The 16,072-nt window shown below is 44.3% G+C and overlaps 1 protein-coding gene and 1 long non-coding RNA gene across 2 annotated transcripts in view; one reads left to right on the forward strand and one right to left on the reverse strand.

Moving 5' to 3' along the window:
- Positions 1-468: 468 nt before the first annotated feature.
- LOC110311820 lies at positions 469-1,983 on the reverse strand. Its single transcript, XR_002380000.1, has 3 exons — positions 1,940-1,983; positions 1,714-1,781; positions 469-535 (listed from the first exon to the last, which is right to left on the reverse strand). It is a non-coding gene; the product is annotated as an uncharacterized LOC110311820 (long non-coding RNA).
- A 1,431-nt stretch (positions 1,984-3,414) lies between these two features.
- The window catches only part of Igsf11 (immunoglobulin superfamily member 11), a 127,277-nt gene continuing 114,619 nt past the window's right edge, over positions 3,415-16,072 (forward strand). The window contains exon 1 of the mRNA XM_021185375.2: positions 3,415-3,628. Coding sequence (XP_021041034.1) covers positions 3,577-3,628 — 52 coding nt within the window. The 5' untranslated portion in view covers positions 3,415-3,576. The remainder of the gene's footprint in view (positions 3,629-16,072) is intronic.

Below are 16,072 nucleotides of genomic sequence, written 5' to 3' on the forward strand. Positions count from 1 at the left end.
GACCTCCTAGTTCTCCTGCCTGTTCCTTGAGTCCACTATCCCCAGCTGACCTCGGTGCTTCTGTGTCTCCCAGACACTTGACTGTCCCTCCTTCTGAAGCCACACAGCCTTTTCTTTTACAAAGGCTCCTCCACCAAACTGCTAGCATTGTGTCCTAGTGACTCACTGGCTCCTGTCTGGGGGACAGTAACTTGCTGTGGTGACAAAGAGGCTATTCATTGATGAGTCGTGATAGCACAGATATAGTCCAGGTACAAGTGGCATTTGTCTGGGGTCAGGAATTACTCCACATGGTTTTTGTTTAACCTTCAACCCAGTGCCCTGACACGGCATTTCTGCTTAGTTAATATTTGCTGTATTTGTGTAATGAGTGTAGCCAGTGACTTGCTTTATCAGGACTTTTAAGCACAGGCAACTAGACTATCTAATTAACTGAAAAATATTTTTATTTGTCATTTAAATTCCAGGTTATGACAAGGCAAAGTGGATGATCCTGAGTTGTGCTGATCACTCCATAGCTTCTTTTCTTTTCTACCTATAGGTAGAAAATATATTGTTTCTGTGCCTTGTTGAGGACAGGGTCAGATTATAAGAGAAAGGGAGAGGGGGAGGGGGAGAGGAGGGGGAGAGGGAGAAAGAGAGACCAGACAGAGAAAATAAAGTCTTGAATTTGCTCTGGAGGGTAAATGGATGAGAATAAGCTAGGGATAACACTAACATTGAAAATTGAAATTCTTATTAATATGAAAGAGAAATAAGAAGTGTGACCATAGCCTAGGCATTCTCAACTCATGAGAATAGATTTTCTTTTCATAAGACCCCTATTAAAATGATTGGCATTATTTGAAATACACACACACACACACACACACTCACACACAGAGAGAGACACACACAGTCAATGAGTGTTTTGTCTTATGCTTGTACGCCAAGAACCAGCCTCGGCTTGGATATGGGTTCTGAAGAAAGGGTGTCTAGAAGCAGTGAAAACAATCCACTTGAAGTCAAATCGGGGGGTCCAGCAGCCTGTGTTCTGCTGGCGACAGCTTTCCAGCCTGTTTTCTTCTGTTCTGCATTCTTTCTCTCTGATCTGCTTTCTCTCAAGATCTCTAGACAGCTTTCTCTCTATGTTCTGCTTGAGACAGCTCTGCAAGCAGTTCTCTCTTAGTATTCTAAAACCTTTTTCTGGATAGATCATCTCCTGCAGATCATAAGCCTAGTCTTTTATCTTACATACCAATCCAGTCATTGACCCCAGGTTCCCTTTTGATCATCCTGTGACTCAGGGTCCTGTGACTCCAGCCCCTTCATTCTTAGCAAACACGCATTTTCTTTTAACATTGCGAAAGAAATCAGAGATCTGCCTGCCTCTGTTCAGCACATACTGAAAAGCTAGCTGGGTGAGATGCTGTCTTGAAGTTACCCATTCCTAGCACACTTGGACCTAAATTTGTTCTGTCTCAGGCTTACCCTGGACTCAGGAATCTGCCTACATTTGTATCTGCCTGTCTTAGTATCTTTCTGACAAGCTGGCTCATGCTGTAGCTGCCTCTGTCCCTTTAGATCTGCAGAGCCCCTTATACAATTCATATTGCATTGTTATATTTTTGCATAGTTGAGAAATTACATATTTTCTAATCCATGTTTTTAAGAGTCTTTCCCCACAGCCTGAAGGGTCCAGTTTTTACCATTTTGCTAAGACATTAGACATACCTTTGCCTCCTGGACTCTCGATGTCTCTGGTTATCATGGAGTCATTAATGTCAACAGGAAGGACATTCCTTAAAGGAGGAACATAAAATCTGTACATGATTATACATCCAAGCCCCAGGCCCACAGCAGCCACCGACACTGGCACCTGCTGGCCCTGTCCTAGGGACAGGAACCTTGTCATTCTGTCCCCGCCAAGGCCATGCTGGACCGGCAGTTGTATACATACCACATGTGAGCCTGGTTCCTTCAGAGGTCAGAAGAGGACACTGGATCACAGATGGTTGTGAGCCACCACGTGGGTACTGGGAACAGAACTCAGGTCTTCTGCAAAAAACAAGTGTTCCTCTCTCAGGGCTCTAGTGATTGGCATTTTAAAACTTCTCCTTTTTTCTTCTTCTTCAAAATATAACATTTCAATATTTAAATTAGTTTTATAATTCTACTTTCTTGATATTTTTGTTTTTCCTACACAGCCTTAAATCACTGTGCAAATATACTTCTTTTTAAAACATTGTTTTCTACATTTGCCAGGCTTCTGAGTATACTATTGTTTCTGAGTTGTCCTGGCAAAATTGGTTCTGTGAGGTGTGGGGGTTCAGAATTCTGAAGGGCTACAGGAGTTCTAATCTAGGCTGTTCAGAATCTGATCTCATGTCTGGGAGGTTCTTGGGCAGGTAGGTCCTCAAAACTCCAAGACTCAGTGTGGGTGTGGAAGCAGAAAATGACTTTGGGCTGTAGGAGGAAACAGAAACCAAATTGGGAAAGGAAGGGTGGATAATGCAGTTCAAATAAGTAAAAGAATTTCAAATGTTATGAAGGCCTCCTCAGTGTCACCACAGCAAACAAGTAAAAGGTAAAAAAAAAAAAAAATCCATCCAAGACACAGGTGCTACAGTCAAGGCAAGACAGTACTCGGTGTTAAAAAGCAGTCTAAGGAAACGTGAGCTTGGTGAGGAATCGCTTAAGACATTGGAAGATGACAAGCATAGCTGCAGGCCTGTAATCCCAGGGCTTGGGAGGCTTAGATGGAAAGGTCAGGCATTTTAGATCATCCTGGTTTTAATTGAAACAGCATTACATCACTTTTGTCTTTCCTTTGGTCTCTTCCCTCCATCTCTTCCCAGCCATGCCCTCTCTTAAAACCCTTCCCGTGTTTTCCCCATTCTCAAGTTAACCTCTTTTTTAGTTACATATGCCTGTGTATGCATATCTGTCTGCCCATCCATCCAGCCATCTATGGAGATGCAATCCAGTTTTTTGTTGTTTGTATATGGTTTCAGAGCTGACGACTCTGCAACTGGACCACAATAAGGGAACCCATCCCTTGGAGAGGCTAACTTTCCTAAAAGTCTTCGTGTCTCCTAAAAGACTCCTAAAGTTCTTTCAGATAGGTTAAATGGTTTTCAGGAGAGGCTAAAATGGTCAGAGTAGGGACTGTTTGAAAACTTCAACCAAGAAAGACGAGTTGGATCTGAGGGAAGCCACTTTGGGGTTTTAGGACCAACCTGTCCTTGCAGGTTTCATGGGGACCCAGAGCAGGTGGGCTGGCCGCGCCAGCCTTGAGTTCTGTGCGTTCTGCGGCTGGCCACTAGGCGTCGCGCTGGAGCCGCGGTTGCCCTGGAGACCGCTCGGCGAGTGGGCAGGCGGTGCCGAGCCCCCGGCTGGGGAAGAGCTGGCGGGAGCTGGGGGGAGTGGCTGCGGCGGCTGGTGGTGGCCGCGGCGGCCGGCGAGCCCGGGACGCCCGAGCCTGCCCCGAGCCTCGGCGGAGCGGAGTGGCCTCGGCGCTCCCGTGTCCCGCTTGGTCCCCGCTGCACCCCGCCGCCCAGGAGCCCGGCGGACGGCGGCTCCCCCGGCGGCCCCGGCATGACTCGGCGGCGCTCCGCTCCGGCGTCCTGGCTGCTCGTGTCGCTGCTCGGTGAGTAAATCAGCTTGTCCTGCGGCGCCGGGGGACCGAGCCCGCTGGTGCCCGCAGGGGCTGGGAACCGGCTGCCCCGGGGCGGCGGCGGAGGCCCGCGTCTGCCAGGTGTCCCCAAGCGCTGTAACCCCAGCGCCGCTCCCCGCCGCCACTTCCCGGAACGAACTCCCGCTGCCAGTCCACTTAGAAATAGTGTTTAAGAGTCGCCTGCCCTTACTAGAGGGCTCCAGGAAAACTTTGTAGCTTTACCACAGCCTTGAAGGAGTTTGCGATTTTAAAAGAATTAAATTGATTAAAAGTATTTTTTTTTTCAGATTTAAAATTGTAACTTCATTATAACCTTTAAAGCATGTGCAGGGGTAAAAATTTCACTTTATTAAAAACAAACATCAAAAACAACAAAAATCCCGAACGCTCGATTACATCCGAAAGCAAAGTTTATTTACACTTAGTTTTGTAACCAGAGGGTCTAAGTTGCCTTATAAAAATACATAGAATGTAGCAATATGAGCAAGCGCTTGAAAGCAGTTGTTTATTCAAATTTGATTTCTTAAGTTTTTCTTAACGTTTTGTTTCCCCCCAGTAATCATCATACCAGGCTCCGAATTTCCTTTTCTACAATCCTGCCTTTGTGTGTGCATTGTTCTGTGGAATCAAGTTTTCTGTCTCAGTAATTGGTTGCTGAGGTTTGCTGAAATTTGTTCAGAAGGCTTCTCTTTAAGAAACTAGTGCAGTGATGGAGTGTGCTGTGGTTAATTCTATTTCTCTCTAGACATCTTTGTAGGTTTCCAGTCATTTTTATGGCCTTACTTGAATAAATGATGTTTTAATCTTGAAGTAACCCAGTTTTAGGTCGTTCACCTAGTATAGGAGAAAGCATAGCAAACTGGCCTGTTATCGTCCATGAAGATACCAGGGACCATGTTCTGACGTCTTGAAGTTCAGTAGGCATATTTTTAGTGACACTATGCACATAGTGAAGTCACATACCAATGTGCATTTCTGCACTTGAGCTTCCAAACTGAATTTGTCATTCACTGCTTTCAGTAGGCCTGTGTCTTCCTGTCCTTCTGTCAAAGGTGAAATAAGCGAATTCATAGATGTTTCTCATAATCCTTGAACACAGCTGAAACGCTGTAAACGTTGCTGTAACAACAGCTCAAATGGTTTTGATAGAAAAATCTGTCGTTAAACTAAGTTGGAAAATCTGTCATGAAACTTAGTTGGCCGATAGAGTTTGTGTTTTGAATTTATTAGGCAGTACTTTTAAAAAGGTGATTTTGTTTCTAGTATCACTCAGAGGCAGACACCTGATTTATGCCTTTGCTTTGGGTGGAAGGATTTCTACTCAATACTAGACTGATTCTGAGGACTTCCAAGGTTGTTCCAGTCATTGAGATGGTCTGTTCTGTAGAGCCACTTTTAACTCTCAAAAAACGTGTTCCTCTGTTCAACAGATATTTCCTTTGCTACCACTGGGTGCATTTGGGCATCAGGTTGGTGGGTGGGGCAGGGAGATTAGTGGGAGGATATGTCTGTAGCCCTAATGGGATTTTCTTAAGATCTTAAAATATCAGCATGCCCAAACACTTGATGGACAACAAATAAATGTTGAGTCACATTTGCCAGTGGCATCAAGGAATATTTATTTCACGGCAAAGTGAACTTTCGATCTGGACTTGGCCTAGAATTTAGATTATCTAAATCGAGGATGGTTGGGCCTTCATAGCTCAAGAAACATTGGAGTATATATGAACGGAGAGTGTGTGGGTGGATTCTAATGAGAGGGCAGATCTCTAACTGGAGGAGCAGAGAAAAGGCTGAGGGGTGGGGGGAGGGAGGGCAAGCTGAGTTAGGGCTTTGTCTTGAAAAGGCCACAGGGCTGTTTCCTCACAGGCCCAGGGAGGGCTGTGCTGAGAGAGTGGGGTGGTTCTATTTTCCAGTGCCCAGGAGAAAGTTGTGTCCTCGTTGAATTCTTGAACCAGACAGTGGCAGCGTTGGTTTGACTGAGTTTTAGAACTTCTGTGACGTTGATTCTGTTCCAAAGTGGGAAAAGTTGGATTCTGTTTGAGTGACCAACAACCAGAAATATAAACATCTCTTCAGTAAAAGAAAGAAAAGCATATTGCTGTTATTTTTTGTTCAGTTTCTGTGAAATAAGTTTGCAGGGAATTTGCATAGAAAAGTTTACTACTGTGCAATTCCACCAATGGCTTAGATGAGTTTTAATGAGCCAGGTAAGGCCGTATTTGCCTTTAATCCCAGCACCCAGGAGGCAGAGGCAGGTGAATCTCAGTGAGTTGAAGGCTAACCTCAGCTACAGAGTGAGTTCCAGGCCCGCCAGTGATACATAATAAGACTCTCTCAACAAATAAACAGAAGAGTATCTGACATATTTCTTTTACTTGCCATTCTTTGAAAGAGCAGGTAATTTTACAGAATTTGAGGAAGTGTGTTTAAAAAAAAAAAAAGGCCGTATCCAAAAGAAAAAGTCACGAAATATTTTATCGTTGTCATTTTGAGAAGCTGATTATACATTTCAATTTCCCAGCTTTCAAATTTGATATGCATCTGTTTTTGGAAGGCCTCACTTTTTAAAGTCAAAATCTGTAGCTTGACCATCTTGAGAGAGACAACAACGTGTGAAGAGTTCAGAGAGGATTAGCTTACTCAGCATGCAGTACTCAGGAAGCAGTTTAAACACCCAGTCATCCGGAGTTTTTACAATGTTCTGCTAAGAACTGTTGTCAGACCTCATGTGCAAGGCTGGAGACTCGTGTTTGGGCTTCTCCCCCTGCTAACAGTAAGTGGTATATCTTCAGACGCGTCTTCACACTTCGGAAGTGGAAACACCTATAACAAACATCCTCATTTGAATCTTCATACTCAAGCCATGTGACTCAGTGGCAAGGGAGGTGATGAGCTTGGGCCACAAGAGTCTAGTCACAGTCTAGTCACTGCGGTGGCGGTGGCAGGAGGTGAGGGAGGTGGACTGGCTGTATTTTCTGAGTTGGTATAGAGTTGAGGGGTTGTTGCTTTCTCATCCACACTATCTCTAAGCCTGCTGTGGGGGTGTGCTCTGTAATTTGGTGCGTCTGGGAGCTGAGACTGGAAGATTACAAGTTTGAGGCTCTGTTGGACTACATGAAGAGTTCTATGGTGGAACCCAGGCTGTATAATGAAGCACCCGTTCACTTTATTCTACACACTCCTCTAGGACCAGTTTATTTAAAATAAGGGCTCTAGATCTATTGTTACAGATAACTATTTGCTTCAACTTCCTCAGCTTTTATGTATGCTTGGCGTTTTGAAGTAGGGTCGTTGGATCCCTAACTTTGGGTCCTGCTGTAAGCACAGTGCCTGCGACTTTTCCCCCTTGGATGAGGACTGACCGGCACCAACAGGTCTCTGCCTGCACTCCAAGAACAGCACCCCTCCCCACCATCTGGAGGACGTCAAGTCCACTACTGAACACGCCTGTGATCTGCTTAGGACAGGCTGTCAGCTCCTGGGTGGGCCTCGGAAACCCCACTGATTCGAAGTGTTTCGCAAGAGTGGGAAGCTAATTAATTTATGTAATGGCTAAGCATCTTAAAACTATGCTGTTTTTCTCCCTGTGTAAGTCTGGGTGATTGACATCCCCTGTGCACGATTCCTGCGTGTGAGACCGACTGCAGCCGTGGTTTGCTTTTGTTGGAGAAAGGTGAAGTCAGAGGGAGAAACAGGTTTTCTAATTTGCAGATGCGTCTTCTCCAGCTCACGGGCCGTCATCATGGACTGTGTAGATGCTAAGTTCTGTGGCTCCACACAACTCATTATAGGAAGAAGCAGATGTAATAAACATCACTCAATTTGTAAGATTAGGTTAGGATCAAACCGATAAAATCTGCAAGTGTGAGGGAAGACAGCTTAATGAGTGCACTGGTTCAACCTTTTGGGTCATTTTTTCCCTCCATTATCTATTTATTCACTGTACATCCCGATGGCAGCCCCTTCTCTTTCTCCGCTCTTCCCAGCCCCACTCTCACAAAACCATCCTCCCACTACCCCTCAGAGATGGGGAAGCCCTCCCTGGGTACCACCCCGCCCTGAGACATCAAGTTGCAGCAAGACTAGGCACATCCTCTCCAACTGAGGCCCAACAAGGCAGTCCAGCTAGGGGAAGGGGATCCAATGGCAGGCTACAGGGTCATGGTAAGCCCTCATTCCAATTGTTTGGGGACCACATGAAGACCAAGCTGCACATCTATCTGCTACATATGTGCAGGGGGCCTAGGTTCAGCCCATGTATACTCTTCGGTTGGTGGTTCAGTCTCTGTGAGCCCCCTGTGCACCCAGGACTCTGTGGGTGGGTCTTCTTGTGGTGAATCCTATCAGGAAGATAAACTGGAACTATTAAACGTGGACTTTCTTGAGAAATGTAAGGATGTTTAAACTCTGGAAGCTCAGGAAATATGTGTGTGTGTGTGTGTGTGTGTGTATGTATATATATATATATATATATATATATATATGTAAATTTTCAGAGAATTGGGTTAATGTTGTCTTTGACTGACAGTAGGTCAGTATTTAGGGTTTGTAGAATAGGAACATGGCTGCCATGTTTTCACTGAGGGACCTAGGTACACAGGGTGAGAATGTGACACAGCTCGGCTAGTCCTCAGACTCATTAGTTTAATACTTTAAAAATCTGAAAACATAACAGTCTGTTAGAAATCCCAATCTGGAAACAAAAATGAGGTCCTCCCTCAGCCCCTGCCCAAAGTCTCATGGCTCCTAGACTAGCGTTGCCTATGTAAAATTTATCTACCGCCTTCTCCCTACTGCCCGTTCCGTTCCTCTCTCTCTGCCGTCCCCTCACCTGTCTTGGGAGAATGTCACAGTTTTCTGCTGGTAGCACCAAGTTTCTTCCAAGGTAACCAGTATAGTCATTCCTGGCTGCTTCCAGTTATTCATCTTGCTTAGTTAAATTACTGATAAAAAACCAAACAGGGACACTGACCAGACAGAAGCAGAATCATCTCGGCAGCTGGGCATCCGTGGGCATGTGAGGGAATCCTGACGTTTTCCGTGGGATATTTCCTCCTTGTTCTGTGAAGGCCACTTGGTGCGTGTTCTTGGATGTGTGAGAAGATTGGTTTTCCTTTTTAAAAGAAATGTAGGCTGCTTGTTTTCATTTCCTTTAGGAATTGGGGTGCCTCACGTCAGTCTACTATATAACTACATATGTCATATATATTACATATAATTTATACATTATACCAAGATTTGGCATATTTTGTAGAAGAGGTGATGGAGATTTATTTTCATGGATTCAAAAATATTCTGTGAATTGTTTGGAAATTTAAAAAAATGTACTTACAGCTTTTAAAAGCCGATTCTTAGCTCATCTGTGATTTTGTTGATTTTTTTTTGAAATATGTTTTTCCTTGTGTAATTCTGAAGATTATTTTCTTGATAGTAAAATAATCTCAGGTATCAGCTTACTTCTATGCCTGGTACATTGTCAAAGCCTTAGGTCTGCATGTTAGAACTTGTTTTCCAAGAACAGAGCCATCCACTTGTAACAACCTTCACAGCTTACTCTGTCCCTCCCCACATCATGTTACCCGAAACTCTGGAGATTGCATATTAGAAACATGTGTATTAATCATAAGTCAGAGGAGAGGGCTTTATGTCCTTCACCCCTGGGAACTGGCAGTATTTATTGTTCCCTCCTGTTTCTTTCCCTTCATTCATAATTTATGCCAGCTGTGACTCTAGCATCTTCTCCATCAGTTGTGACTCTTAACATCTTCTCCATCAGTTAGGTAGGCGGCTCCATCAGCCCCCTGGGTCAAGCTCATCTGTCAGAACACAAATACACAGTAGAAACAGAAGCTAAAGATCATTCCTGTGGTGACAGCAGCATCCTCACACAGGGCTAGTGTGTGACGATGGCTTCTGTTGGTTAAACAATTTGTAGTGTAGAGCTGCCTTACAGTGTCACCCCCGGGTAAACACAGGTTGCTGTACCAGCTCTTGCTGGCCAAGACTTAAGACAGCGTGTAGACCATGTGAGAAACGTGTTACCCAATTGCAAAGACACTTCAGGCCTTAACGATTGTCAAGGGTCACAGGGTGCTTTGTTTACGTAGAATGTGTCTGTGTTTATTGTGCTAGGGATTAAAAAGAAATGATTCAGAGACTCACCAAGAAATCTCTGAGCTATTAAAAGAAACAACATATTTTCCTGACAAGTAATTATTACCACCCAAACCAAATCACATGAGTGTTTCTGTTTGACATTTTTGGAAATCTTCTAAAGGTCTGGCTCATTAGTGCACACCTGCTTCTGCATCCTGTGCGTTAGAATCCAGTGTCTTGGTTTTGTCAGAATGCACGGAGCTTGTTCAGCCTGGCCCAGGCAGCATTCTAATGGCATTTTTGTAGAATTTTGGCTACTCTTAATATTATTTATCCCAGAATGTGATATAATTCTGGTACTCTGAACATTCTTCCAAAATGTGATATGGTTGTTAAAGGTTGGTTGCACTGTGGAATTGGACAGCAATGCAATTAAATATTTCACACATAGTACATTAAAAAAAAAAAAGCTATGTGTTTGTCTTGTACTTTGAGTAGATCATTCACACATGCATATATTTTTGTAATATTACACCTGGACTATTGGAAAATATTGATTCATTGGCTTAACTGCTGACATATGTTGTAGAATATGTGTGTGTGTGTGTGTATGTATACATACACTGGTTGTCAACTACTGTTACTGATTGCATCAGAATGGTCTCCCAGAGTGGTGTGAAGCTGTTCATAGCACAGTGTCAGATACGAGTTTTATAACATTTTAATCCTCGATCCAGTTTGATGTCAGCAGCTGCAGACAACCTGAAAGGATTGTTTCACTTCGTCCAGTTCTGAGAAAATACCTGTCAGGTCTCGACTCTCAATCACCCCTTGTCTGTATGTTGTTCTTCACGTCAGCACACTGAACTAATGACATGCTGTGTTCTCCGAGTTCTGCGCACACGTGGTTGTGATGTGTCTTCCCCTGGGTCGGCTGCTTGCCTTTCATGTACGTGATTAATGTTTTACAGTACAAATGCTGTGTCACAGAGTACTGCAAAAGGTCAGGAGCCGTTACAATTGTAGTTCCGCTTTCATCAAGGATGCTGATGAAACTAGATTGTTTCTCTCTCACACTGTGAGCGCACGATGGGGAGGAGGCCAGGGCCTGCCAGTACAGCGTAGTTCCAAGGCCTTGGCCCAAGTGATAAGGCCCAAGAAATTTCACTCACCACAGCCTCGGTGCTTCCAGTGCAGACATCAGCACAGGGCGGGAAGGAAATAGAACGTTACTGATCCTAAGAATGTCTGTCTTCATCCCGTGAACTTTCTGAACGTTATATGCATGCTATACAATGTTTAATCGCAGGGGCAACACTGTCAGTGCAAAAAGACTCATTTAATGTAGATAATATACAAGCAATGACTCAGACCTGACTTCCACCCACTGGATAATCTAGTTTTCTGTGCACAGGTTTAGGCTTTTTTTTTTTTTTTTTTTTGTAAACATAAAACAAAGCCACAGGCAGACAAGTTTCCTCTTAAAATTAGTCCATGAGAAAATGTTCTGTTACTGACTTTGATAGCTCAGCAAGTAAGTGTGGGAACTCTCCCCACTGGTCCCGCACATTCACCTCGTCCTCTCTGGTGGCATTAGTACTTCTTCACAGCACGTAGACACCATGGTTTATTTCCTCATGGCTGGACCTTTATGTTGCCTCTAAGGTTTGGCTATCAGTAATGACGTAGTGCACCTATTTGTAGTAGGTAACAGCCTGTACGTCTATGTAGACATCTCTGTAGTCCAGCTTACCCAAAGTAGAAATACTTGGGTATACACGTGTCTAACATTTTGTGGGGGAAGAGCACTGTGCAAAAGCCCATGGTCCTTTCTAGTCAGACAAACAGTTTAAACTTCATGTCCTGTTATTTACTTTCCCCGTGACCTTGCAAATGTTATGTAATGCCCAAAGTTTGCGTTTACTTGTGAAGGAGAGGGATTTCCCCCCCGCCCCCCCTTATGCTGAGGAAAACTAAATTAAACAACAGCCAACATAAAAGGGGTCACACATAATGCCCGGCATATAGCAAAGACACAGGACAGCTGTAAGGATCAGTCGGCCTTATTTAGATCAGGAAGGTGAGTTGTCTATGCAGAGTGCCTAGTGTGGCGGTCTGGGCATGCCGCTCTCCTGGCTTGCATTCACCTGCAGGACAAAGGAGTTCCATTATGGAATCTCTTCTTTTAGTTTCCAGTGGTAAGGTCATTGGGAGCAAGATAAGCTGGAGCTGTTATCTGGCCGGTTTTAACAAGAAACTTCCTTGAGAGCAGTTATTTGACTTTTTCTCCCCATCCTCCATGGATTGTGAGATGGCCTGGTGAGGTCTAGGAAGTCAGAGCATCTGCACCTGTTGTAAAGATTACAAGTGGGTAAGATGGAATCCTGCAAGTTTTGACTTTCAGATCTATGCCTGCTCATCTCGAAGGATGTGCCTGTTGCCCCCATCTCCCTCTCTTAGATCCGTTATAGCTCACTCAAAGCGGGGTATGACTAGGTGAGCATGATTTTGTCACAGTTGTTGCATCTGATCCTTTGGCTCCACTCCGATGGTGTTTATGTTTAAGACAAGCAGATGTCTGAGTTCCCCTGTAGACTGCATGATGGACAAACTGTTCACTGTCGCATCTACTGACTAGAAAGGAGGAGCCCATGACCTTTAAGAAGACTTCAAGTTATAGAATCTTAAACTGAAAGCTGTGGGGGGGGGGCTCTGGGTAGCCCACAGCCTAATGCCAGTTGTGTTACTGATGGCATTGTGCCGTCGGCAGTGTTTCTAGGCTGTTCTTTTGCGTTTTCATGAAAGATGATGTTTGTATACAAAGCCGGATGGTCTCTAAGATGGGCAGAATCAGTCAGACTGATAGGATCAAAATAACTTTTTGATTCATAAACCCGTTACCTAATATGTTACCATGTTAGTAGAACCTTTCTTGCAGGTGGATAAATTATTCCTCAATCTAATTCATACCAATAAGAAATGGTTCTTGAGTTTTTCATGCCAAGATTGCTACAGAAATTTACACCAGGGTCATTTTCCTGAAAATACTTCGTGGGATTGTGACTTTGAATTGTTCTTAATTTGCAATTTTGGTGGCCCCAGAGCATGGTATGTTGAGTTCCCATTCGTCAGTTTATATTGCTAGGTGCATTCCTAAGACGTACACGTTTCTTTGAACCAATTACTTGTGTTCTTACCCCCCCCCCCATGGTTGTTTCGAGTCAGAAGGTCAAATTGTCTTTGTCATTTAGGAGAGAATATACGGTGAGGAGTAGACCAGTAGGGTCTCTTTTGAGCCCTTTAATTCCATCATGTCCTTGATCTGATGGAGTGGCTTGGTAAATCTCTTCACAATTTCCATGACCAAGCCATCTGCCTGCATTAAAATAAATCAAATCTGCTTACTCCTCAGTGTCTAACAAATATTCTATAAACTGATGGGGATGAAGAGCGTGAACACAAAAATAATTTGCACTTTTCAGCACTTCCTCCCGACTTCTCCGCCCAGATCCTCTTCTGCAGTGGAAGCTGGCAGACCGGCGTTCTCTCATTTAGAATGGAGGGTAATGGTAGCTTTTCCCAGCCCTTTCTTCTATTTCCCAACTGTGGCACATGAACTAATTCAGATTTCACATGGCTGAGTCTTGCAAACCCTTTACTTCTTATCCTACTTCAAACATATTACGAGAGAAAGTCACATTTTACATACAGCATTTCACATATATGCTGTGTGTGTATGTATTTAAATACCAGGTGTACTGACTCTGTGCTTGGCCCAGTTTTCCATATGATCTACTTGTAAGGACTGTTGCCTATGGCTGCATTATACTCTCTGTGTACTGGCCCTTGTGAGATCACATGGCCTGCTCCTAGACAGAGATCATTTATTTCTTCTCATGACATGTAGCTAAAAACCAGTGAATCTCTGAAATCTTTATTCCCTGTGATCTTCTTGCTGTTTCTCAGACACCCCTTTCTCAAGCTATATCTACGTCATTTTATGTTTTTGTCATTTCAGTTTTCTGGGTGAAAACTGTCCCTTCACTTTGATCCATCCTTTGCTTTGCCAGGTTGGTTTCCTGACAGATGTTGCTTTCTTTACCTTCCCCTCTTATCAGTAATAGTGGCAGTCTCCAGAAGCCTTAAAGGATGATATGGGAGGCACCGACCGAGATAGGTCCTGGTGCTCACAGATAAGCACAGGGGTCCTGGAATGTCAAACACACAGGCTTGTTCCTTCAGAGAAGGAATGCATCGACCTGTTATCCATCCTGAAGATTGGCAGCAGATGTGGTTAATAGCCCTGTGACCTTTGCGCTATTTGTGTGGCTGAGAGCACACTGAAGATGGCTTCCCCCACCCCCATTGTGAGCTTGTCAATCTATAGAACCTGCCTTTATGGAATGTGTTGTGTATAGTCAGTCTGTAGAGCTTGCCTTTATGGAAAACGTCTTTACAAACAGTTGCCGGGTAGTCACGTCTTTAGATTTATTGTGCACACGGGATTTAATTAATTATCACTGGGAAATTTTTCACCAAATTGTACTGCGCTTAAATATGCCTAAAATAAACTACTTGGGGTCAGATCCCGAAGATGAAACCAACACTGGCTACTGAGTCGTTGAACCCAGCTATCTTCTTGCCTCTCACAGATTGATCCTCTGCTGGCCATAGTGGTTCACAGAGACCCACAGGATAGGTTTTTGGGGGTGCTAGGGAGATATAGCTGAGCTGGCAGAGTGCTTGCCTTCCACAAGGACCTGGTCCAGTCCCCAGAACCCATGTGATAAAAGCCATGCTTGCTGGCAAAACAAGCCTGCATCAGGGACACATGCTTGTACTCTCCATTCTGGGGCAGCAGAAGCAGGCAAGTCTCTGGGCTTGATGATTGGTCAGTCTAGCTTACTTGGTGAATTTCAGGCCAGTGAGAGACCATCTCTAAGAGAAACAAAAGTGTAGATGATGCCAAAGAAAGAAACAACATCCAAGGTTGTCTTCTGGCCGCCATATGTACACACAATGAGCGCATGCACCACACACACACACACACACACACACACAGTGTGTTCCAATGCTTGAGTGTCATTTGATGTCCCTTATATAGCTCTGCACACTTTCCTATTAACACTCGAGTCGTCTCTCTCTTTAGCTTTGTCTCTGGAGTACACATCTGTTTGTAATTCGCCACTTAACAGATGAAACGTTTAAAAATCTTAATCTTAATAGATTCACAAAAACTGACAAAAATTTAAGGATCCTCCAAACACTTCCAGTAAACTGAGAATAAGGAGGCACCTGCAAAAACACTGCAGTTGACATTGAGGGCATGGAGCTGAGGAGGGGGACTCAGGTGTGGGGCTCACTGCTTCTGTTTGGCAGTATTTCACAGTCTGGCAAATCGAAGGCTTCATTCCTGGTGCAGACCTGGCTTTCCAACGTATTGTTTTCTGCTCAGAGGCTGCCCACAGACATCTCGGGTACTGATCTCTCTCTCTCTAGTGATGCATATCTTCTCTTTGTATCCGAGAACCACTGTAGTGTACTTCCTTTTGGATTTGTGCTTCGAAGTAGAGGCTCACTGAGTAGCCCAGGCACCATTACCCATTACACCATCTCACTGCACAGGTTGGCATCTGCCCACCCATATTTATGGCTCCTTTCAAGTTTTCCTTTGAAGCATAGAACTGACCCAACCGGTGCTCCTTGAAGCCATTCATCTGAGATGGTATAGTTTTCATCGGATGTAGTTTGATTGTTTTTCTATCTTCTGTGCATTTACCTTTCTGATGAATATTGGGAATCTAGTTAATATAAATATTTTAAGGTTTCTCTACCAATTTCATTATGTGCACCTATTGCATAATAAATATATTTGGGTTTAGTCCCAGGTTCCACATTGGAAAAGTCTACAGCTTTTGGGATTTTCTGCACAGTAGGACTGATCCTTTTATTCAGCATGCCTTTGGATCATGCCTGAATTACTGCGGAAACCTGATTGTCACCAGAAAGACAACCTTGCTGAGGGGATCCCTTTCCTCTCAGGTCTAACAGCAGTCAGGACAACGGGATGCACGCAGGCGCATTCACCTCCGTGTATGTACTGATCTGAGGAGGCTTCTGCGGGTGAGCAGCTGCAGCTCTACAAGTTAACTCTGGTCCTTAGCGAAGTCTCCAACTCAAGTCCACCCTTGTACGGATGTCTCTCCCTTCTGACCTCGCCGCTCTGTGCATCACCAGTCCACACGCCGGCACTCTTCATTTCACTCCTGTGCATCACCAGTCCACACGTCGGCACTCTTCATTTCACTCCTGTGCATC

Source organism: Mus caroli, chromosome 16 (genome assembly GCF_900094665.2).
Source record: "Mus caroli chromosome 16, CAROLI_EIJ_v1.1, whole genome shotgun sequence".
Lineage (NCBI taxonomy): Eukaryota > Metazoa > Chordata > Mammalia > Rodentia > Muridae > Mus > Mus caroli.